At 36.2% G+C, this 26,796-nt stretch overlaps 1 protein-coding gene across 21 annotated transcripts in view; it reads right to left on the bottom strand.

Moving 5' to 3' along the window:
• The window catches only part of R3HDM1 (R3H domain containing 1), a 195,761-nt gene that overhangs the window by 36,645 nt on the left and 132,320 nt on the right, over positions 1–26,796 (bottom strand). For all 21 annotated transcript variants that reach the window (XM_057316255.1, XM_048214552.2, XM_044388238.3 and 18 more), the window contains 2 exons: positions 14,177–14,331; positions 11,129–11,280 (listed from right to left, as the gene is read on the bottom strand). In XM_057316255.1, coding sequence (XP_057172238.1) covers positions 11,129–11,280; positions 14,177–14,331 — 307 coding nt within the window. The remainder of the gene's footprint in view (positions 1–11,128; positions 11,281–14,176; positions 14,332–26,796) is intronic.

Raw genomic sequence — 26,796 nt, 5'->3', positions numbered from 1 at the left:
ATATTTACTGGCACAAAATTCTAGATTTTTTCTTTCACTAATTCAAATAAAGATGTTGTGGCACTGTCTTCCAGCTTGTATTGTTTCTAGCAAGAAGGGTGCTGCCATTCTTACCTTTGTACCTCTGTAAGTATGTAATGTCTTTTTTTCTCTGGCTGCTTTTATGATTTTCTCTTTACCACTTTTTTAGAAGTTTTTTCCTTCAGGTTTCTTTTGCTTGGAGATTGTTGAATTTTTTTTGAAACTGTGGGTTTATAATTTTCATCAAATTAAAAAAAACTTCATCCATTACTCACTCAAATATTTTTCTGTTCTCTCCTTTCCTCTCTTTTGAGGATGCCAATTACACATGTATTAGGCCCCTTGAAAAGCAGTGATGTTCTACTAATTTTTTCTACCGTCTTTTTTCTCTCTTTCTGAATTTTATATTTACATGGTTTATTATCAGTTTCAATTAGCGGTTTTTCCTCATTATTGGCCTTAGTTTCCTATTTCTTTTCATACTTGGTATTTCTGATTGGATGGTAGGCATTGTAAATTTAATCTTGTTAAGTGTTGGATATTCTTGTATTTTTGAACAATATTTTTGAGATTTGTTCTGGGTCATAGTTATCTAGAAACAAATTAATCCTTTTGAGTCCTTATTTTCTTTAGGCACGACCAGAGCATCTAGGGCTAATGTTCCCCCACAACTGAGATAATGTCCTTTTAGGTCCTCTACTTGAAGCCTCATATATTATGAAGTTTTGACATTCTGGCTGCCAGGAATATAAACTATTCCTGTCCTTGTTTGAGTTCCAGGGATTGTCCTGCCTGTTCCTGGCTCTGTATGTTTTTTGCACATACAAGCACCAGGCAGAAATCTAAACTAGACTCAAAAAGGTCCCTCTGTAGATCTCCACAGTTTTTTCTTGGTAGTCTCTTCTCTTCAGCACTCTGCCCTGTAAACTCCAGCCACTTTGGCTCCCTTGCACTCCTAACCTCATCTGCTTAATTTAGAGAGAGGCTCTGCTTGACCCCTCCCTGAGTGGTGGCTGGAAAAGTCTTTCTAGGCAGCAAGCTGGGGCACTGATGAGACTCATTTTATTTTCTTCTCTCAGAGTTTACTGTCCTTCGTTGTCTAAAGAAAACTTGTTTTGTATATTTTTCTGGTTTTTAAGTTAAGGTAGGAGGATAAATCCAGTCCCTAACACCTCATCTTGGCTAGAAATGGAAGACGAGAGGATGCAGATTTTTAAGATCCTTTCATCAACTTGCCTCATGTTGTTCCTAACACCAGTTACGTAAAACACAAAGTCAGCATGCTCCCAAACCACAGGAATTATTCACAAAATAAAATACATGGGATATGCCGGAGGGGCACTCCAAGACAAACCTCTTCTGCCTCCTAAACTTGGCCTATCTCAGGGGACTGCACATTATCTAGGTTACCTATGGCCTGGAGAAATACCAAATAAAATGGAAAACCATTCAAAATCCTGGGCTATGCAGAATGTCACTGTGGATATTTAGAAACAATTTGGAAAAGCTTAAAATGAACATGGTGAAGAAAGTAGTGAAAATCAAAAAGAAGGCAGGGAAGATTAAGAGATTTACTTTTCCCCTAATGTTTAAAAGTATAATTTTTAATTTGAATTTTCCCTTTATATAAGTTCTTTCCTTGCTATCTTTCAAAAAAGTAGTATCTATTTTTGAACAAATACTCTGGACCTTTATATACCAGACTTCGTGAACTGTTTAAACTTGTCATTTCCTTTTCAGAGTTCTCTAATCTACTACATACTGTCTGGAAGGTTGTAAATGTCCTCTTCTTGTTACATCCAATGTCTTTTCTCTCTTAATGGTTTTCATGCTCCCCAGCAACACCTGATGGTTAATTTTTGAAATCTCCTTGCATGTTGGCTTCTCTTCCCCTCATTTCCTGTGTGATCAGCCTTCATTTCAGACCATTTCCTGTTGGTCTTTTTTGCTGGCTATTAATCATCTAGTATAGGTACTGGCAAATTATGGTCACCGGGCCAATGTCTGCTTCTGAACAGCCCACACGCCAAGAATGGTTTTTACTGATAAACATTTGCAATCAATTTGATGACAGAGAACACTCACTGAATCCCAATTAAATGAAATGTTATTTTCCTACCTAAAGTAATTCTATTCTTCTCATTAGTAGGCCTGTATTTAAAAAAAACAAAACAAAACAAAAAACAACTGTGCTCGATTATTGCTATATTTTGAATTTTGTCAATAAAATTTCTTTGGAAATTTAATTATTTATTTAAAAGATGTATTTGAGAGAGAGCATGAGCGAGCGTGTGCGTGCACATGAACACACAAACAGGGGGAAGGAGACAAGTATATTCCCTGCTAAGTTGGGAGCCTGATGTGGGGCTCGATCTCAGGACCTTGAGATCACCACTTGAGCGGTAATCAACCATTGGAGGCTCAAATTACTGAGCCACCCAGGCGCCCCCTGGAAATTAATTTTCTCTTTTATTATATAAATACCTAAAAGAATATCTACAATTTTATATTCTTGCCTTTAAAACCTGAAGTATTTCCTTTTTGGCCTGTTACAGAAAAGTCTGTTGACCCTAGATCTAGTAGGTATTTTTAAGTAAGCGATATCCAAATAATAATTACACTAATCTCCAACCCTAGCATTTTTTTGCTGCTAGTGAAACATTTTCCATCAAGATATTAGAATTTTTTCTTTAATCCTTACTTACAATATCACCAAATATTTGTATCTTCTTTCAAAGGGCCACCTAAATGTATCCCCTTCCCACTGCCACCACCACAAGCAGGGATTCTGCTACTTGATGCTTGTGGTCTCTGCTCAATTCAAATATATCTCAATCATTGCAACTGAACTAATTAAAAACAAAACAAAACAAAAACACTTTATCACATCAATGTCATACTTCAGAAACCAGGTTTTTGCTATTATTACAAGTCTAAAACACAAATTCCTTGGCCTGACCTCTTACAAGCTGGTTTCTCTCCATTCTAACCTAAAAGGAAAAATTCAGATACTCTGTGGAAAGATGTTCAAAAGTAAGATTTAATGAAAAAAGCGAGCTGCAGAATAAAATATTTATATAAATAATTCCACATATGCAAAAAAAGTCACAGTAACAAACAAAAACATTCCTAATCTCTCTACCTCAAAAACAAAAACGGTGATTCTCTCTTTCCAAACCACAACTATTACACATATATACTTAAAAGTAGTAAAAGTGTTAGAAAGGTACATACCAAAGTCTAAACAGTGATTATTTTGGTGAATAGTAATTGCTTTGCACAAAGGGCAATGGGTAAAGCAGAATTTAAAAATTTTACTCAATGTATTTTTATATGGTTTAATTTTTAAACCAGAGCTGATGAATAATACAATTAAAAATACAGAAAATACAATGTTTAAAACATTTAATTCCTAACAAAGTTTACATATTATGTGTGCCCTGAGAAATGACTCGAGAAGTACACCAAAATTTTGTATTTAATATTTTACTTATTTGAGAGAGTGTGAGAGAGAGAGTGCACATGGTGGGGGGCAGGAAAGCCAGAAGCAGACTCCCCACCGAGCAGGGAACCTGATGCGGGGCTCGATCCTAGGACCCCTAGATCATGACCCAAGCCAAAGGCAGACGCTCAACTGACTGAGCCACCCAGGTGCACTTGCACCAAAATTTAACAGTAATTTTTTTGGGGTAGTGAGACTGTAGGTGATTTCCTTTTTCACGCTTTTTTACACTTTGTAATTTTTTATATTTTCTTTCTTTCTTTTTTTTTTTTTTTAAAGATTTTATTTATTTATTCGACAGAGATAGAGACAGCCAGCGAGAGAGGGAACACAAGCAGGGGGAGTGGGAGAGGAAGAAGCAGGCTCATAGCGGAGGAGCCTGATGTGGGGCTCGATCCCAGAACGCCGGGATCACGCCCTGAGCCGAAGGCAGACGCTTAAGCGCTGTGCCACCCAGGCGCCCCTGTAATTTTTTATATTTTCAAATTTTCTACAGTGATATCATATATAATGAAAAATAGAGAAAAGACTGTTTTAAAGACAAAATACAGATGTAGGAGAAAATTTTCTTTTGTTGACAGATACCAACTGAGAGAGAATGAGGGAGAGCCGCAAGTATGGTCAGTTTACTTATGCATAAAACGAAGAGATTTTTCCATGAAAGGTCACCATTCCTCCCAATTTTTAAAGTACCTATTAAATACTATTATTTTAATCTAAAATATTACTACCATCAGTCATTTTGGTGAATTCACAAAAAGTGAAATAGCTACAGCACCCTTTTTCCTTCCTATTTAACATAATTTTTGTCAGTAAAACTTAATTTACTAATGAATTTGCTGATAAATTCATGCCTACAAAAATAGTTAAGAAGATTTTTATATCCACTGAAGAGAAAATTAATGTTATGGAAAGGCAATGCTTTAGCTCCAAAAGTCATTTTCTTACTACATTTTACTTCTCTAGGCTAGGTGTTAACTTCCTTGTTAATAACAACAAAAGCAAAACTCCCCTGAAAGATATCGCTCAGATTGACACTTTGTTATGACAATTATTTCAAAGGATGGCTGAGGCAAATGAAAAAATTAAAATGCAAAACCAGAAGTGTAGGAGAAATAAAATGAATTCACGACAGGTTCCAGAAGTAGGACAAAGGGGATACCACAGAAATAGAATATAAAAATGGGGAAAAACATACTGTGAGGAGGAAAAAGGAAAAAGACTTAAAAGTAGGTTTTCTTTTTCATCATTTCATAAAGATACTGTGAAGCATTTTTTAGCAAGTTCTGAAAAATAGAGGTTACAGTCTCTTCAAGTTTCTGTGTATGCTAGCCCTTTGAGATGACAGATCAAAAACAAAGGTATATATTCTCCTTTTGAGTTTCAAGATAAAAATGAGAAATGAAAGGTAAAACAGGAGGGGGAAAAAAGCCCCACCAAAAATGAGGGCATTTTGAAGATTTATTCAACTAGCTTGTCACTTTTGAAGACACTGTAGGAATGGAATTAATTTTCTCTCCATACCAAAAACTGAGACAAATCCCACGATTAGATGTAAAACTAGTTTCTCTGACCACTATATGGCTTGCTGAAAGTGACAAGACATGTAATGTGTATCAGGCTATGCCAAATCTTCACAGTATACATAACAACACAATCTAATCTAAACACAAAGTCGCCTCAGTGATAACTGAAAGGCTGTGCTGAAAGTAAAAATAATAATTCAAATTCTATTTTTCTGCATCTCTGCAAAAAAAAAAAAAAAATAAATAAGATTGCTAAGCAACCCAAGCTAAGGAAGGCATTTTTCAAGGCAAAGCCGCACTTATTCTTACAGAAATCTTATCTCTTCTTATAATGTGGTAATGGAATGAAGCTCATTACAGTCCATTCAGTAAAAGCATAAAGAACGTTACAAGCTCAGAGTTTAACATATACTTTCCATCTAACGCTGAGTATACTTATTGGTATGGGGTAATTTACACAGTTTTATCTTCAAACATTGGGCCCTGGATGAAAGTTTGCAAATAAACAGTGACAGACATAACTTTCTTGCAAATGTGTAAAATACTACTGGGTTATGGCTACACACAGCTCAAGTCTATGGATAAAGATGAGAAGGGCTGGGTCTTAAGTCTTGTTGCCTGAAGAATTATCATGAGGGCTTCAAAAACAATTATGTTCAGGCTTAAGATCAGGCCCATGCTAGTGAAAGGAGAATGTGGAGAACTAGGAGTTATGACCAGTACTTTTAAGGAGGCCGATATGTGATTCTAACATGCTGATAAGATTAGGAATCACTGGTAGATACATTAGAAGTTAGGGTGCTAGAAATCAGGGTCGAAGAGTTTAGACCTTCAGGTTAAATTCTACGGTTAACCTTTTTCTTTTCTTTTAAATTAACCACTAACCATTTTATTTTATTTTATTTTATAAAGATTTTATTTATTTGACAGAGAGACAGCCATCAAGAGAGGGAACACAAGCAGGGGGAGTGGGAGAGGAAGAAGCAAGCTCCCAGCAGAGGAGCCTGATGTGGGGCTCGATCCCAGGACTCTGGGATCACACCCTCAGCCGAAGGCAGACTCTTAACGACTGAGCCACCCAGGCGCCCCTATGGTTAACCTTCTTCATGTTTCATACTCTACATCTAAAATAAAAACAAACATACATCTTAACCTTTTCAGAGGACACTCTGAGGATAAGTTTCTAGAAAAGTAAAATGTTTAGACAAGAAAAAAATTTTGGAAGAAAGGTTTTATGTGCATTTATAAGCTTTCTGTAATAAAACACCATTTTAGGTGGAATGAAACTGAAGGTGAAGAAATGCTGACCAGGTAGGTAGGCCTTAAATGATAATATGGTTATATACCATTTGGTTAGCAAAATGCTAACTTCAGTACTATGCTTGGGGGCCATTTTAAGCAGCAAAATCACAAAATAATAGCATAAAAATGCCAAAATTGTGGCACTAAATACTCTGAAAAGAATATTTACAGTATGAGAACTGAAGAGTGTCAACTTGTTTGACTTCAGCTGAGAATGTGTTCATTGGGAGACTCAAATTTTTCACTGTTCTGTGCATATCCGCAAATGACTGAAAAAGCCTACAAATATCTATTTTGGGATTACAAATAAATAATAGGGAATACGCAAATTTGCAAATACAAATCTGCAATGATGATAATATTTCTCTTTATGTAAGTTACTCTGAAGAGATAACGTAATATATATTTTCATTCCTTGGCTTAATGTTTTGGCAAAAATACAGGTTTCAAATTCAGTGAAGTAAATAGAGATAAATTTTTTTTTTTTTTTTTTTAAAGATTTTATTTATTTATTTGACAGAGATAGAGACAGCCAGCAAGAGAGGGAACACAAGCAGGGGGAGTGGGAGAGGAAGAAGCAGGCTCATAGTGGAGGAGCCTGATGTGGGGCTCGATCCCAGATCGCCGGGATCACGCCCTAAGCCGAAGGCAGGTGCTTAACCGCTGTGCCACCCAGGCGCCCCGAGATAAATTTTTTTAAATCTAGAAAATGGGAGTGTCTCTTAAGAAGTCTTGGTTAGGCATACCAGAAAAGAACAAATATGTAAATTCTGTTCACACAGAAAACACAAATAATTCAGAAAACAAATGAACATTTTACTATATTTAGTCTACATGGGAGTAACACTAAAAAATATTTTCTGCTTCAAGGACAGACTAATGATATTCTATGGTTTCCTCCCCCTTTCTTACTGCTTTTCGGGGAAGTGTGTAGCCACCACAATAATGGGGAAGAGAGGTCAGAACCAGGTAAGCAGTAAAGGCATGGAACTATTAAAACAGAAGTCACAAATTCCCCAAAGATATCACAACCTTTTTTCAAAGTAGAGCCCTCCAGCATCTGACTCACAGCCTTTCTTTTTAAAAACTTAGTTCTGGTTAACTCCATTGCAGATTTAAATAAATGCACTTACACTGACAATAACTGACAAAGAAAGACCCTAAGTTTAGAAAGTAAATGAAGATATCTCCAACATGCTTCAAAATTCTGTGGGGGCACAGTGTAATTACCAATGCTCAGGATTACGGCTCTGAATCAGCAATAAAAAGGTTAACTATTTTTAGTGTCTTCTACTTAAGAACACAGGCAAGTATATATTTTAGAATAATTTTCATACACAAAGTCCTACACATGGGTTTCCCCACACCAATCCTATGAGGTGTTCTTATTTTACGAATGAGAAAACGAAAGTGCAAAAAGACTAAGTAACATGCCTAAAGTCACAAAGGCTTGAAGTCAGGTTTTGTTTGATTCAGAAGCTTATCTTCTTTCTAACCATATCATGCCCTGCCATCAATTAATGACTAAAGGAGCAAGATTCAGTTATCTAAAAAAGTAGCTAAGTTAGATCACCTCATAACCTGATATCAAACCAGTTAGATTCCATGGTGACGAGCCTCAAGGAATAACACATACATGTGGACTCCTGAGAAAACAGCAGAGGTTACAAGTATAGTGTTGTAAAATAAACAAATGAAGCTATAGGAAAGAAACTTACTGTATCATTTGTAATACTAAATTTGAAAGATTAAATTCTCTCATTATATTTCAAACATGATACGGTTATGTATTAAAAAAAACCTAGCAGGGCGCCTGGGTGGCTCAGTCGTTACGCGTCTGCCTTCGGCTCAGGGCGTGATCCCAGCGTTCTGGGATTGAGCCCCACATCAGGCTCCTCCGCTAGCAGCCTGCTTCTTCTTCCCCCACTCCCCCTGCTTGTGTTCCCTCTCTCACTGGCTGTCTCTCTCTCTGTCAAATAAATAAATAAAATCTTAAAAAAAAAAAAACCTAGCTGTAGACATTTCGTATTAGAATTATTTATAAATTCTATTTTGTGTCTGTATTAATCAATCTTAATTGTGTCTCCATACCCATTATCTATGTTAGCATATGATTAGGTATAAGGAGGAAAGCAAGGAAGGATATAAACTAGGATATGTAAAATTATGTTTGTGAAGAAATGAGGAAAAAAACACATAAAACGAGAATGTCTTAGACTGAATTTTACTAATTTGATATTCACAATACACTATTAAAGAAAAAAGCAAAATAATGTCCAATTCATTAGAATCTCCCACCTACTTTCAATATATGTGTATTTTATATGTGTGTATGTTTGTTTGGTCAGGAGGCTAATGTGACAGAATGCACATACTAGCATGTGAACACTGGTTACTTGGAGGTGAGGGCAGAGTGGGACATGATGATTAGCTTTATTTTTACATATCTTTGTATTGATTGTTTAACTTGTGTCAACAAGCATAATTTATTTTGTAGTAAAAAATATTAATGAAAAATTTAAAAAGCATATAGAGGTTACAGAAACAAAATGATAATATTAATGCCAATAATTCTACATAAACAAGAATGAATAATATATATGTACCAATACATATGTGTAAGATGGCCTTTACCATTAAGGAAGTGTATTCATTCAGTATGCATTTACCGAGCTTCTATCCTGGGCTGGGCCCTGCTCTAGATGCTGGAATATTCAGACAAACCTCTGCTCTGCGTGTAAACACAGTGGAATATGTAAGATAAAATATAATTTATACAAGCTAGTAAATCTAGATTTATGAAGGAATGGTTTCTATAGTATTGGCCCTTGGATAGTAATTATCTGGTTAATAAATGCCAACAGTTGATCTTTAAGTTAGAAATCTGAAATATTATGGCAATTTGCTTATTAATAAATATTGCCCAGAATCAGAAACAAAATTTTCTGTAAAGAATGCTATTACAGGGGCGCCTGGGTGGCACAGTGGTTAAGCGTCTGCCTTCGGCTCAGGGCGTGATCCCGCCGTTGTGGGATCGAGCCCCACATCAGGCTCCTCCGCTATGAGCCTGCTTCTTCCTCTCTCACTCCCCCTGCTTGTGTTCCCTCTCTCGCTGGCTGTCTCTATCTCTGTCAAATAAATAAATAAAATCTTAAAAAAAAAAAAAAAAGAATGCTATTACATCTTGAAAAATAACATCATTTACAAATGTTTTTCACCCAAAGGTATTCTTAATTAATTCTGTATGACTTGTATTTCTACCTAATAACTAGCATAAAAGGTACCAGAACACAAGTCTGACAGGATACACATTCTTGCTTTACGTGCAACCCATTCCATTTCTCACATTGGTAATCCATAGTTGGAAGAGATCAATGCTAGTTTGTGACACAGTAACAAGTTCTACTGTCAAGTTACAGTTAGCGTATTTCAAATTTCTTTGACTCACTTAGGTCATAGCCCTAACCTGTGAGTAATTCCCAAAACTTTTCCTCAAGGTTCAAGTTGGAGGGGAATCTCACTTCTCTTTTAATTGCTGGGCTTCTAAGATATTCCTCCAGCCAAGCCTAGCTCACCAAATTTTTATTTTCTTGCAGAAGCAGGCCCAGGAGCTAAACTTGCTCATTAGAATATAAAACTCCAAAGTTGCTTATGATTCACAACCAACTCACTGTCTGAAAAGCCTGGGCCTCTTCAATCTCTGACAGCCACAGAGCTGGAAAGGGCAAGGAAGTATGAGAGTCCTGTATGTGCGTGTGTGCGTGCGTTGTCTGTTTGATAACAAATAAAACGAGAGCCAAGTTTCCATTCCCCCAAGTAGATTCAATGAAGCAAATCTGTCAATCCCTTTCTCACCCCTAATTACCATCCCCTGTAACCATAACCGGTGCCAACCTCTTATCAGCAATTAACATAGGTCCTCCTTCTTAAAAAGAGCACTGCAGTCCCTCTGGCAACCTTACAGGGATGTCATGAAATAAATGAAAGACTGTAATACTTTCTTTTCTTTCTTTCCTTTTTTAAAAAAGATTTTATTTATTTGAGAGAGAGAGAGAGAGCACGCATAGAGGGAGAGTGAGAGGGAGAAGCAGACTTCTTGATGCAGGGCTTGATCCCAGGACCCTGGGATCAGGACCTGAGCCAAAGGCAGAAGCTTAACCCACTGAGCCACCCAGGTGCCTCTGTAATACTTTCTGAATAATGGACTAAAGTTACCCAAGTCAAAGGAAGATGACTCTGTATCACATTCGGCTTATCAGAGAGCTGCTGCTCTTCCAAGTTGAAGTAGCTAAAGAAGTAGCTTCATGACGTGCTTTTATACAGAGCCACTATAATTTCTTCTCCTATATGCCTCCTTCCTCTTACTGATGAAAAATGAGGTCCCTAGAGCCTGAAAAATTTCAGCAAGATATTCTGTTGCTGACGTTATATAAAAGAAATACATTCTCCCCCACCTTCTACAAAAATCTTAAATATTAAATGCTCCAAATCCAGGGTTTATGACCAACTACTATACCATCTGGCTAAGAGGAGAATCGCCTACTTTAAGGCACAGGAGAGAAGGTGTGACTCTTCTTTAGGCTACATATGAAATGTCTGGCTTATTCTGATTTTGTTAGAAAAACTATGAGAAAAGGAGACTGTATCTTACTTTTTCTATTCTATATTAGATAATGATTTCAGGTCATGCTCCTTAGTCAATTTTAAATTTAGCAACAGACCATAATCCTGATAAACAATGAGCAGCTATAGGATTAGGTTTCTTAATCGTACTCACCTTAAATTATTTTGTTGGCCGGGTGGAATGACACTATAGTAAACTGGCATTCCTGTTGTGGGCATAGATCCTTGATTAGACTGATTAGGGAACATAACAGGCTGTTGATAAGTCTGATGGACAATTCCTTGAGAACTCTGAGGCAGTGAAACCTAAAATTTGAAAGACAATTTAAAGGGAAAAACGTTCTTCAAAACCTTGCAAATGACAATGTCTCCAGCCTCCATAAACTTTTCCAGTATCAACACTTAGGAATAAGCTAAACTGCCAATAGTCATGATAAGTTAGCCACAGTACTACCACTTTATTTCTGTTCTTTACAGCCAGCTTTTGTTTTTGGCTAGCGTTTATCAATTGAACAACAGGCCAGAGGCATTAGATTATAAAAATAAAATGTGACTTACATCCTTAAGTAAAAGTTGTTTTAAAAAAGAAACGGTTCCCAAATAAGGATGATTGTTTGACGTGGAAAGAGTAACCAATACAGTACACTTCAGACAGAGCTAAATAAAACTCAGGTAGGACACCAGTGAGATACACTGGATCAGAAAGACTGATTTTTGGAGCTTAAGATTAAATCTAGATGTGGTATTGGCTTCCTTTAGCTTTCAACATGACATTAGGCAATGACTTAACTATTGTGAGGTTCAACAGCTCCTTATGTGAAAAAATGAGATGCTACCTCCATCTCATGGGAGGCATTATCTCCACTGTAATCTCTACTTGCAGGATCTAGCACAGTAGACCTCTGATGAACAGTGGATCTTTCAGTTCTGTTTTCTATATTATCTACATAGAACCCAAATGAACATATTGGATTTTTCAGGTCTCTGATTTCTAAAATAGAAACCACAGACACAATGGACTCTACTGATGTTGTTGTTCTGTTGTAATGGGTTCTTAATTTATAAATGTGCCACAACATTACAGGTGGCTTATACCGATTTTGGTAAATAAGGCCAAAATAAAAGCTTCTGACGGTTATGATGATGATGACGTTAGCAAGAGTAGTAGTAATAACAGTAGTAATAGTGATGATAATGTAAATTAACATTACTAAGTATTTATTTACCACCATAAATTAGGTTCTGTTGTAATAACTTTATGTGTGTTATAATATTAAGTCTTCCTAATAACCTTAAGAAGGTACTTTTATCACCCCTGTTTTATAGATTGGGAAATTGAGGTTAAGTAACTTGACCAAGGTTGTATAGCCAGTAAGCAGGGAAATTAAGATCTGAAACTATGCCCTCTGGCTCCAGAGCTGCAGCTCTTCAACCATTTCATTATCCTCTATACCTGGCTTCCATGATTTAGAAGGTGATTAACTTCTAGTAAGTCATGTTTCTGAAATGCAAACTAGTCTTTTCAAAAGACACAGTAATCCCTTAATTACTTTCAATTTGGCTCAATTATTACAAAGAGGAAGTTACTGGTTTGATTTATCCAACTCTATAACATAATATATGTCAGTCTTTTTGCCTACTGAGGGAGTGTAGCATTCTAAGATTATTATTTCCGATTGTATCTAAGTTAATATATACTCACAGCAGATCCAGGGGAAACAACACAGTTCAATCTAGATGATTTAAGCTATAGAACAAATCTACAACTAGTGGTAAAGAAAAATTGAAGTAGCAAAAGAGAGGGAACAGTATTTGAGACATACGGCCACCAAATAGTGTACTGAGGACAGATGATTTTTCTGATTTATTTTTTAGATAGCATTTTTTCCCCGACTCAGGCTCTCTACCAGAGGTAGTAGGGATTATAAAGCAGGCTCTAATTGCTCTACAGGGCCATCCTTCTCAGAGTCTTTTACCCAGTATGAGGGTTATATAAAATACCCTGAGAAATGATTTATAACTTATAAAAAAGCATGCTATACTGTAATTAACTGCCTTAGCTCTGACACATTACCAGTATCTAGCTTTAAAACAAAACAAAACTACACTAACAAGTCTGTAATTTAAAAACTGTATTATTTTTAGTACTAGACTGTGAGCCCCTAGAGGTAAGGGGCACATCTTATTTCCACAGTGCCTGGACATCTAACAGATGCTCAATGTACTGGGTTAGGGAGCACAACCAAGGTCCTTAACAGGACCTAGTACCGGGCCTAGTACTGATCCTCTCTAATGTCTAGCTGTGGAGAAGAAGGGAATGGGCAGTGTCATGTGCCTGGGCTCAAGCACAGGGGATAAGGAATACGAAGCATGAGGATGGTAGAGAAAAGAAAGATGCAAAATCTAGTTTTATGATTAATCTTTTCTTTTTTCCTTATTTGCTTTCTATTGCCAAGAAGACAGACTTTTTTTTTTCCCTCTAGACATACTCTTAGTGTTCACTAGTCCTTGACAATTTCCTAGTTTACATTTAATTTCATTTTAAAATTTCTGGGATTACATGGAATATGCTAGCACCTTTACTCGTATCGTTCCCCATCCCCAGGATTTCTTCTAAACCAATTTATGCCCACAATTTTCTTTTAAGTGCTAGTTAAAGGTTTTTATCTTTCCAGAGAACTTCTACACTTAAGTTTGGGACTGAGGTGGGGAAAAAGATCAGTTTCAACATGAAAACTTAATGTTCTTCTCTATTCTGTAAACACTGATTTATAGTCTGTACTCTACCTCATTCTTTTAGGTACCTACCTCTATCATTATTTTCCCTCTCATTCTACTCTTTCCTCATAAGAGACTTTCTAAGAAGCTGAAGAATAGAATAAGATACTTGCTTATTATATATTTGTATCTTTAGAATCACAGACAATGCCAAACACAGTTTACTTGCCACTACCAATGTGGTTAACATCGGTAATTGTAGTTCACATATAATTTTTTATAAAAATTAAAGAAGTGAATGAATAAAAGCAATACAATGAGGGTAAAACAAAGCTGCTATAACTAATAAAACTCTTCAGACTATAAAGTTGTGTATCATAAAAGCATTTCCCCTATATTAAAAAAGGGAGGAGATGAACTATGGCTATACATTTTATTTATTGAAAATCTCCTCCACCCAAAGATGGCAATAGTGACAACATACCTGGTATGATGGCACTGAAGGATATGGGATGACTACTCCTTGGATCTGATTTCCAATGCTGCTGGGTTGGCCACCAACTAGGCTCTGACTCTGGGGTTGCTGAACTCCAACTAGTCCTTGGTAGTTTTGCTGGTGGTTGGGTATAACTTGATAACCTGTAATGGCACAATGAGTTAAACCCTGCTTTGAATTTATTTATTTTTCATCTAATAGAATGTTTTTGTGTTTTAAGCAAATACTTTTGTGTTTTGAAATGACAAAATTCTGCTAAAATAGCACATCTTAAAAACCCACTATTATGAGAGCTAACATTTAAAGGGTTTCCTGTATAGGTAAATCCCAGCTATATTTTTCCCCACTTAAAATACATTCAAATAAAATTTGTGTACAAAGATTTCCTTTATAGTTGAGGAAATTTATATGGTCACAGACTTGGTTTACAGACAATTACTTTTCAGTGTATATTATGATCTATTATGACAACTGGTTTCTGAGGACCAGTACTGGCTACATAATTTCTGGTCCCGTGCAAGAGGAAAATGCAGGGCTGCTTGTTAAAAATTATTGAGAATTTTGAGTTGGTAATAGCAGATCATTAACCAAACACAGGGCCCTGTGTTACATCAGAGGGTGCATGCGCAGGAAGCTGGCCCTCTGAAGACCAAAAGTAGGAAAGAGGAGAATCACTTCTACAGAATGGTTGTCATACTAAAACAGTAATCCTTATATCAGGAATGTGTTAAGGGCACAAGAAAAATGGAGTCAGGTAGCAAATTTATAGATTATTTCCTTATTGCTTTATTTAGGTCACTTGACAGAGAGATCATTAAAGAGATTAAGTAATTTGACTAAAGTCACAAATCAAACACCTAAGGGACAATTCTTCTCTAAACGAAAGGCACCATTAGTAACCTAACTAGTAAATTAAGAATACAAATTTACTTTTAGCAAGTGAATTCATCAGTTATTTAAATAAGAATCCACAACGATAAGCTCTGAGTAGTGAATAAGAATTCTATTAAAAAAAAGAAAAAGAAAATAAGAATTTGTTTCTTCACCCCAAGAAGATTCCTTTAGGTAAACCAATGATCTCAAAACTTATGTAAATTATTAGAAGCTACCAGAAATCATTTTTTTCTTTTTAAAAAGAAACCAGATAAAAATAACTAACCATCCAGCATCAGGTATTTAAAAAGTTTCTACAAAGATGGACCAAATTATAGTATTACCTATACAAACTTCCACAACTAAACGTCAGTGAAATGATTTCTCTGGTAATACCATAAATATATTTCACTATCTTATAAATATCAGTTTTCATTTCTATCCTTATTAATCCCTAAAGCAACAGAAATGGCAAAGATCCCTTCTCAGGTATTTGACTACAGACAACAGCATCACTGTAGTTGCCTCCAAGTCTCAATGACTCTGCTCAATGACTAAATAATTGAATAAAATGTAGCATCAACCTTCTCTAAAGATAGAAATACAAAGCATATTTGTCAACTAAACAACATATTAACATCAACAAAATAAAAATCTAGTTATAGTGAACCATTTAACAGTGAAGTGTTTTGTAAAATTATACTATTTCTGTGGCAATAGTGCTTTATGGCCATGTTACAAATGACTTCTGAGTAATCTAACTTTGTACAAAAAGATTGTATTCTAATTTTAGTCAGTAATGAAGTGACTGATAATATGCTATTTCCTCAACTTTTCTGTGAATGAATTTTCTGTAATACTTAAACTTGTAGGCAGATAAAGAACAAGGGGAAGCTTATTTCTTGCCCTTTAGTCTAACAATTAACAGTTAACCCTCTTTTTAGTTTAGCAAATCACACTTCAAAATCATGCTCTAATTCCAAACACCGTCAAAGCATACACTGATACATTTCCACTCCTAGAAACATAAAGGGCAGGAATGGAAATGCGATGTGAAGATACAACCTTTTCTTGTGTTGGAAACACTACCGCTGAACATACACACACAGAAACACAGACTGCAGTGTCAGAATCTGGGCTCAGCTCTGTGCAGACAGGAAAAGTAACTTACAATGGTCCTGTGAGAATATAGTCCACTACAATTGAAAAGAAAAATGTAGAAACCTCACAGAATTTACTGTAACATAACCTGACTTAAAATACTTTCACTTATATAGTCATATCTCCCCAAGGAATGTCAACTATTTCTCATGCTATTCTTGTAGTTTATTCAAAATACTTTCAAAATTATAGGTTACCCTGAAATACAACTTTGAAAAAAGTGCCAATTTATGGGCAAATATGGCTTTGATTTCCTTTATTTAAATTCACTAATTTTTGGAGATTCACACTGGAGCCTCCCAGCCTAAAAATTGTCTCTTACGAAAAAAAAGTCTGACAGAGAAAACTTTCAATAAATAGTTATAGATTCCATGTCACAGGATACTACATTATGGAATTTGCATCAGTAAGTTTCCAATGGTATTTTAGATTCCCTAATGCAACCGAATCTCCATCAATATCCACGTCACAGTGCATCTCCACACAAACATCATGCACATTTTCAAAATGTGACAGCATAACACAAAATCTAAAACATTTGACTCTAGCACCTCATCATTTGTTACAGACGGTAGTATACTGTGAACCCAGGATGTGACTGGCGGGTGATATAAAGATGAATAAGGTCCCTATCTTTGAATGAGGTATGCTTAGTCCTGACACTGATAATAGAATAGCAGTATAAACAGGACAGCAGTATATGAGCTTGGACTTAAAAGAAAAAAAAAAGTCAGAAAAAAGTATAAAATGAATAATACCTCTGGGGAAAAGTAGAAGCAGAAGAGTTGTGAGAACACGAAGTTCTCAATTTAAAAGATTTGGAAAATAGAATAATGACTAAATATTAGGACTTCTTTCAGAAGTAGCATAAACACACTGGGAGCATATTCTTAAACAATAGTGGAGCTACTAAAAACAAGAATGTCAAGCACTTTAAAAGAAAATATATTTCCTAAGCTCATATTAATCTTCTCATAATTTTGTTCATTGTCTTATTTCCAGATGTTTTAAAAGCTATAGGTAACCCTCCTAAGTAGCTCCTGCTGCATCACATCCTGCAAGCAGCCTGGACAGGGATGGAAGGCACTCCAAAGTGACTCCTACCCTGGGAGAAGGGAAGATAACCGTACAAACTAGTTCCACTGCAGTCCCAGTAGATGGACTGGGGGGCAGACATCTGATCTGAATGCCAGTCATATCCACCAACAAAAAACTCTCAAGGGAAAGCACAGGAATAGAGCCCTGCAGTTTGGGATCACTGCAGCCGTGCCAGACAAAGTGGGGGAAGGCATCTGGTCTGAGACTGCTGGCCTCACCTACCTACAAAAGCCTCTCAGGGGACCCTGCAGGTCATTGCTACTGCAGCCCCAGTGAAGTGGATGAGGGCAGGCAACTGGTCTGACTGCTGACACTGCCCAACTAAAACCATAGTGGCCCTAATCTTGGCCCTAAACAGCAAAGGGACTAAATCTTGCCCACAGCATGCAAGGTGGCCATTGCAGCTAAGAAACTGAAGGTAAACATGCCTCAGATACAACAGCAGAGCACACACAACCCACAGAGGAGACACCCTGAAGAACCTGGTTCAGGTCAACAGGAGACACTGTGCTACAGGGCACCTTTCTTCATAAGGCTGTTACTTTCAAGATCAGTAGACATAGCTGACCTTCCCAATACACAGAAACAAATACAGAGAGTTAGGCAAAATGAGGAGACAGGAATATGACCCAAATGAAAGAATAGGACAAAATCGCAAAAAAAGAGCTAAATGAGATTGAGATCAGCAATATGCCTGGATAAAGAATTCAAAGTAGGGGTGCCTGGGTGGCTCAGTCGTTGAGCGCCTGCCTTCGGCTCAGGGTGTGATCCCGGGATCGAGCCCCATGTCGGGCTCCTCCACTGGGAGCCTGCTTTTTCCTCTCCCACTCCCCCTGCTGTGTTCCCTCCTTCACTAGCTGTCTCTCTCTCTCTGTCAAGAAATAAATAAAATCTTAAAAAAAAAGAATTCAAAGTAATGATACTCTGTAATGATACAAAGATACCAACTAGACTTGGGGAAAAAATGGACAAACTCAATGAGAACTTCAACAAAGAGAAAATTAAAAAAAAAAACAGAGACGAAGAATTCAATAACTGAAATGAAAAATATACTAGAAGGAATCAGCAGATTAGATGATGCAGAAAAACAGCAGTAATCTAGAAGGCTGGGGTAATGAAAATCAAAAAGAAAAAAAAAATAATAAATGAGAATAGGTTAAGGGAGCTCAGCAACATCATCAAGTATAATAACATTTGCATTATTGGGATCCCAGAAAGAAATAAGACAGAAAAGGATGCAGAAAATTTATTTGAAGAAATAACAGCTGAAAACTTCCCAAACCTGAGGAAAGAAACAGACATCCAAATCCAGAAGGCACAGAGGGCGCCCAACAAAATTGACCCAAGGAGGTCCACACCAAGATACTTAGTAATTAAAAGCAGTGAGAATGAGAGAATTTTAAAAACAGCAACAGAAAAGAAAAGAAAACAGTTACTTAGGCGGGAAATTCCCAGAAGACAGTAAGCTCATTTTTCAGCAGAAACTCTGCAAACCAGAGTGATATGATATACGCCAAAGTACTGAAAGGAAAGAAATCACCAACAAGAACACTTTGCCTAGCAAGATTATCATTCAGAATAGAAAGAGACAGAAAGTTTTCCAGGCAAACAAAAGTTAAAGGAATTCATCACCATTAATTAAACCAGACTTACAAGAGAAGTTAATGGGAATTCTTTGAGTGGAAAGAAGGCCATAATCAGGAGTAACAACATTATGAAAGAATAAAATTTCATAGGTAAATACAAACACAATAGAAGTGGTAGATTAATCACTTATAAAATCATTACAGAGGTTAAAGCACAAAAGCAGTGCCTGAAATTATATCTATAAAAAGCATTCAAGGGATCCACAAAAAGATGTAAAATACGACATCACATACATTGAATGTGGGTTGGAGGGGATTATAAACTAGCCCTCTTACAATGGGTTCAAAGTTAAATTGATGTCAATGTAATATAGACTGCTATATGCATAAGATGTTATATTTGAACCTAATGGTAACCACAAATCAAAAACCTGCAGTAGATACACAAAATAAAGATAAAGGAATCTAAGTATTTCACTGAAGAAAACCAGCAAAGCACAAAGGAAGAGAGCAAAAGAAGAAAGGAAAAGAGAACTACAAAAACAACCATAAAACAAGTAACAAGTAAGTATATATCCATCAATAACTACTCTGAGTGTAAACAGACTAAATGTACCAACCAAAAGACATATGGTGAATGAATGGATGAAAAACCAAGACCCTGGGATGCCTGGGTGGCTCAGTTGGTTAAGCGTCTGCCTTGGGCTCAGGTCACGACTCCAGGGTCCTGGTATCAAGTCCCACATAGGGCTCCTTGCTCAGCAGGGAGTCTGCTTCTCCCTCTACCTGTTGTTCTCCCTGCTTGTGTGCTCTCTCTCTGACAAATGAGTAAATAAAATCTTAAAAAAAAAAAAAAAGGGAAGACCCATGTATATGATGTCTATAAGAGACTCACTTCAGACCTAAATAATCATGCAGATCGAAAGTTAAGGGATACAAAAACATTTACCATGCAAATGGAAGTGAAAAGAAAGCTGGGGTAGCAATGCTTACATAGGACAAAATAGTCTTTAAAACAAAGACTGTAACAAGAGACAAAGACGGATACTACATAATGCTAAAGGGAACAATCCAACAAGAGTATATAACAATTGTAAATATTTATGCACCCAACATGGGAATACCTAAATACATAAAGTAACTATTAAGAGACATCAAAGAACATTGGGGTGCATATGGCCCTTCTCTTCACTATGTCTGTATCTTTGGGATAAATACCCAGTAGTGCAATTGCTGGGTCATAGGGTAGCTCTATTTTTAACTTTTTTGAGGGACCTCCACACTGTTTTCCAAAATGGCTGTACCAACTTGCATTCCCACCAACAGTGTAAGAGGTTCCCCTTTCTCCACATGCAGCATTGTTTACAACAGCCAAACTGTGGAAGGAGCCGAGATGCCCTTCAACAGACAAACGGATAAAGAAGATGTGGTCCATGTATACAATGGAATATTACTCAGCCATCAGAAAGAATGATTATCCAACATTTGCATCAACACGGAGCGGAGGAGATTATGCTAAGTGAAATAAGTCAAGCAGAGAAAGATAATTATCATATGGTTTCACTCATTTGTGGAACATAAGGAATAGCAGGGAGATTGGTAGGAAAAGGAAGGGAAAAATGAAGGGGGTGTAAACAGAAGGGGAAATGAACCACGAAAGACTATGGACTCCGGGAAACAAACTGAGGGTTTTAGAGGGGAGGGGGGTGGGAAGATGGGGTACTCCGGTGATGGGTATTAAGGAGGGCACGTATTGCATGAACACTGGGTGTTATACGCAAACAATGAATCATGGAACACTACATGAAAAACTAATGATGTACTGTATGGTGACTAACATAAAAAAAAGATATCAAAGAAGAAATTGATAATAATACAATAGTAGGGGACTGTAACACTCCATTTATATCAATGGCTAGATCATCCAGACAGAAAACAAGGAAGCAGTGGCGCTGAATGACACATTGGATCAGACGGACCTATCAGATATATTCAGATCATTCTATCAAAAAACAGTTAACATCCACTTAAGTGCACATGAAACAGTCTCCAGAACATATCAGTTGTTATGCCACAAAACAAATTTCAGTAAATTGAAAAAACCTGAAAACATATCATGCATCTTTTCTGACTACAATGGTATGAAACTAGAAACCAATCACAAGAAAAAAATCTGAAAAGAACGCGAATACATGGAGGCTAAATACCATGCTACTAAACAATGGATGGCTCAACCAAGAAATCGAAGAGGAAATCAAAAAATACATGGAGACAAATGAAAATGAAAACACAACGGTCCAAGATCCTTGGGATGCAGCAAAAGTTGTTCTAACAGGGAAGTTTACAGCAATACAGGCCTAATTCAAGAAGCAAGAAACATTTCAAATAAAAAACCTAATCTTAGACCTAAAGGAGCTAGGAAAAGAAGAACAAACAAAGCCCAAACCCAGTAGAAGGAAGGAAGTAATAAAGATTAGAGCAGAAATAAATGAAAGACAGACTAAAACACAACAGATCAATGAAACCAGGAGCTGATTCTCTGAACAGATAAACCATTATGCAGATTCATAAAGCACGAGAGAGAGACAGAGACAGAGAGAGAGAAAGTACTTAAATCAGAAATGAAGGAGGAGAAATAACTGACAGGCACAGAAATACAAAGGATTACAAAAGAATATTATAAAAAATTATATGCCACAAATTGGACAATCTGGAAAGAATGGATACATTCCTAGAAACACATAATCTTCTAAAATGAAATTCGGAAGAAATAGAAAATTTGAACCTCTCCACTACTAGCAATGAAATTGAATCAGTAATCAAAACAGAAGTCCAGGACCAGACGGCTTCACAGATTTCTAGCAAACATTTATTATTTATTTATTTATTTTAAAATATTTTATTTATTTGAGAGAGAGAGAGAGAGAAAGTGTGAGAGAGAGAGATCACAAGGAGGGGGAGGGGTAAAGGAGAAGACTCTGCTGAGCAGGGAGCCCGAGGTAGGACTCAATCCCAGAATCCAGGGATCATGACCTTGGCTGAAAGCAGAAGCTTAACCGACTGAGCCACCTGGCTCCCTCTATCGAACATTTAAAGAAAAGTTAGTACCTATTCTTCTCAAACTATTCCAAAAAAAAAGAAGAGGAAGGAAAGCTTCTAAGTTCATTGTGTGAGGACAGAACTACTCTGATACCAAAACCAGATATACTACAAAAAAAGAAAACTACTAGCCAATATCTCTGATGAACACAGATGCATAAATTTTCAACAAAATATTAGCAAACCGTAACCAATAATACATTAAAAAAAATCATTCGCCAGTGTGGAGTGAAATTTATTAGAGGGATACAAGGGTGGTTCAATATTTGTGAGTCAATCAACAGGATAAATCACATTAATAAGAGAAAGGATAAAAACCACACCATCATCTCAGTAGAAGCAGAAAAAGCATTTGATCAAGGACAACATCCATTCATGATAAAAACCCTCAACAAAGTAGGTTTAGAGGGAACATACATACATAATAAGGCCTATATATGAAAAACTCACAGCTAATGTCATAGTCAGTGGTGAAAAAGAGAGCTTTTCCTCTAAGATCAGGAACAAGACAAGGATGTCCACTTTCACTACTCTTCTTCACAAAGTAATGGAAGCCCTAGCCCCAGCAATCAGACAAGAAATAAAAGGCATACAAATTGGAAAGGATGAAGTAAAACTTTCACTACTGGAGGTGACATAGTATTATATAAACAGAAAAAACTGAAAATCCCACCAAAAAACTACTAGAACTGATAAATGAGTTTAGTAAGGATAGAGAATACAAAATTAATATACAGAAATCTGTTGCATTACTACACACTAATAATGAAGTAGCAGAAAGAGAAATTAAGAAAGCAATCTCACGTATATTTGCATCAAGAATAAAATACCTAGGAGTAAACTTAATCAAGAAGGTCAAAGACTTGTAGTGTGAAACTACCAAACATTGATAAAAGAAATCAAAGATGACACAAACAAATGGAAATATATTCCATGCTCACAGATTAGAAGAATCAAGATTGTTAAAACGTCCATACTACCTAAAACAACCCATATACTTAATGCGATCCTCATCAAGATACAAGCATAATTTTTTACAGAACTAGAACAAATAATCCGAAAATTTGTATGGAACCAGAGAAGACCCTGAATAGCCAAAACAATCTTGAAAAAGAGCAAAGATAGAGATATCACATTCCTAGATTTCAAAGTATAGTATAAAGGGGTAGAATCAAAATAGTATGGTACTGGCACACAAACAGACACATGGATCAAAAGAAGAGAACAGAGAGCCTAGAAATAAATCATATTTATATAGTCAATTAATGTATGACAAAGGAGACAAGAAAATACAATGGGAAAAAGTCTCTTCAACAAACAGTCCTGGGAAAACCGGGCAACTACATGCAAAGGAATGAAACAGGACCATATACAAAATTCTTACACCACATACAAAAATAAACTCAAAATGAGTGTGAGACCTGAAACCATAAAAATCCTAGAAAAAAACATGCAGTAATTTTCTTTCTTTTTTTTTAAGAGTTACTCATTTTTAAAAAGTAATTTCTATGAACAACATGGGTCCCGAATTCACGACCCTGAGATCAAGAGTCACATGCTCTACTGACTAAGCCAGCCAGGCACCCCCTAGGCAGTAATTTCTTCTTTGACATTGGCCTTAGAAACATTTCTCTAGATAGTTCTCCTTGGGAAAGAGAAATAGCGAAATTAAATGACTGGGACTATACCAAACTAAAAAGCTTCTGCACAGCAAAGGAACAAAAAACAAAACAAATCAACAAAACAAAAAGGTAATCTACTGAATGGGAAAAGATACTTGCAAATGATACGTGCGGTAAGGGGTTAATACCCAAAATATACAAAAACTTACACAACTCAACAACAAAATCCTCAAATAATCCAATTAAAAAATGGCAGAGGACATGAACAGACATTTCTCTAAAGAAGACATACAGATGTCCAACAGACACATGAAAAGACGCTGAACATCGCTCATGAAACAGACACATGAAAAGATGCTGAACATGGCTCATCATTAGGGAAATGCAAATCAAAACCACAATGAGGTATCACCTTACACCTGTCAGAATAGCTAAAATGAAAAACACAGGAAATAACAAGGGTTGGCAAGAATGTAGAGAAAAAGGAACCCTTGTGCACTGTTGCGAAGAATGTTAACCAGTGCAGCCATTGTAGGAAACAGTACGGAGGGGCTTCAAAAAATTAACAGAATTACCATATGATCCAGTAATTCTACTGCTGGGTATTTATCCGAAGAAAATGAAAACAATAATTCAAAAAGATATATGCACCCCTATGTTTATTGCAGCAGTACTTACAATAGCCAAGATATGGAGGTAACCCAAATGGCCATCGATAGTTGAATGGATAAAGATGTGGTATAATATACGTACACCATGAAAATAATGAAATCTGCTATTTGCTACAACATGGATACACCTAGAGAGTACAGTGTTAAGTGAAATAAGTCAGTAGAGAAAGACGGATACCATATATTTTCACTCATACATGGAATTTGGAAAACAAAACAAAGGAACAAATGTTAAGAAAGATTGAAACAAAAAACCAGACTCTTAAATAAAGAGAATAAAGGTTACAAGAGGGGAGGTGCTTGGCAGGATGGGTAAAATAGGTGAAGGGGATTAGGAGTACAGGTATCTTGATGAACACTGAGTAATGTACAGAATTGCTGAATGATTATATTGTACACTTGAAACTAATGACACTGTATGTTAATTATACTTAAAGAAACCCTACTGTACAGCTACTATAAAATTCATCTCTTTAATTGTTCTCTCATGGTGTATGCCTTAAAAAAGAAAAATGAAATGGTGTCCCTTTTTAAAAGTAAGGTTAGAAACTTAACATCCCCCTTCCCTACCCCCATTAAAAACAAAGAAACCCATATCAGCTATTGTAGAGCTAAGCCAGTAAGTGGGCACTCAATATTTATACTCACTGAATAGATAACAGAGAAAAACATATTCTTAACAGAACAGAATCAAAATAACATATGCTTCTACATGAAACCAGAAGCTTACTATGCATGCTGACAGGCAGACCAAGAATGGCGTTTTTCACTCTCCACATTCAGCAAATGGCTCTGTAAGCAAAAGCTGAACTTAAGTTTTAAGGTAACATGTTTAAAATAGGGTTAAACACATTTAATTGCCATTTCATTAAAATGAAACTTGACCACATGATTACAAATAACCTCAGTGAATTCACGAATTCTTGGGTCACTCATAAATCCTCTCCTTAGAAACTGCACTGCAGCTGAAATGCAGATTTCATGTCATTAATCTCAAAGTGTTTACTTGATAAGGAAGAACACAAAACTGTTTTAGTTTACATTTAATATATAAAGCTTGAAATGAAGGTTTTATTTCAGTATTTCTGAATAAGTCTGGACATTTAAAACACCTCTTAAAAAAGCCTTATGTGATTATACTGTATGTTTTCATGGTAGAACATTTGGAAAATACGAAAAAGGAAAAAGCCACTATAGAAAAAATCATTTTTGTAAAACAATTATTCATAGATAATCACCATTTACACGTATATATAGGTAGCCTTATTTCTATGCACAGATATCAATATAAATATTCACTTGCATTATTTATAGAAACGGCACACATACTGTTTTAAAACCTTTTCCATAGCTATAGATAAGATCAACAGAAATTTTTAAAAATGATGGGAAGTAAGTCAACCAGAGAAAGACAATTATCATATGATCTCACTCATATGTGGAATTTAAGAAACAAAACAGAGGATCATAGGGGAAGGGAGGAAAAATAAAACAAGATGAAACCAGAGAGGGAGACAAACCATAAGAGACTCTTAATCATAGGAAACAAGCTGAGAGTTGCTGGAGGGGATGGGGTGGGGGGATGGGGTAAGTGGGTGATGGACATTAAGGAGAGCACATGATGTAATGAGTAGTGGGTGTTATGTAAGCCGATGAATCACTGAACTCTACCTCTGAAACTAATAATACACTATATGTTAACTGAATTCAAAGAAAAACAAAAACAAAACAAAAAAGATGGGAAGGAACTAATTTAAGTAAATTTTCTTAGAACATATTTAGACCTCAAGTTAACAATCCAAGGATGAGAAAAGAAGTCAACTAATGTGAACTCTGTTGTACTTTAAGGAAAAGGCACGCGTTAAGAAGCTAACAAGACAAAAAGACTAAATATTTTACAACAAACTATGTCAGTTTCCTATGGCCACTCTGGAATTGAGACCAAACACAAATTTTGCCCAAAATTCCTAGGACTTTTCATTTAGAATTCTACATAATGTTCATTTTTTTGATGGTACCACAAAGTAACATTAGTAACTAACATTTACATGACATTAATAGGTTTTGGGCACTGTTCTAAACACTTTATTTATGGAGTGAGATGAAGAAACAAAAGCACAGAGAGGTTCACACCTTGCCCAAGGTTACCTCCCGGTAAGTGTTGTAACTGGGATATGCACTTGGTAGTCTGATTCTAAAATTTACCTTTCTCAGGGATAAATGTTGAAGTAGAAAGATATTAGAGTAATACTGCTCAAACAAGTGGAACACTATAGACTTGGTCTCCTTCCATTTTTTGAGTATTTTGGTTAATAAAAACTTTAACTGTAGCTTAAGATACTTAAATCTCAAGATAAATTCAATTATAGGAAAAAAAATTATTGGAAATAGTCGACCAACCAGGGAACTTTTTTCATTTGAACTGAAGATTATTTGTAGGTATAAATGTAGTTATCCAAAATCCAAAATAGGAATCAGAGTGAAAAGTTGGCTAACAG

This window comes from Ursus arctos, unplaced genomic scaffold, assembly GCF_023065955.2.
Source record: "Ursus arctos isolate Adak ecotype North America unplaced genomic scaffold, UrsArc2.0 scaffold_1, whole genome shotgun sequence".
NCBI lineage: Eukaryota > Metazoa > Chordata > Mammalia > Carnivora > Ursidae > Ursus > Ursus arctos.
The sequence above is the reverse complement of the archived record's forward strand: the minus strand, read 5'-3'. Positions and strand labels throughout refer to the sequence as shown.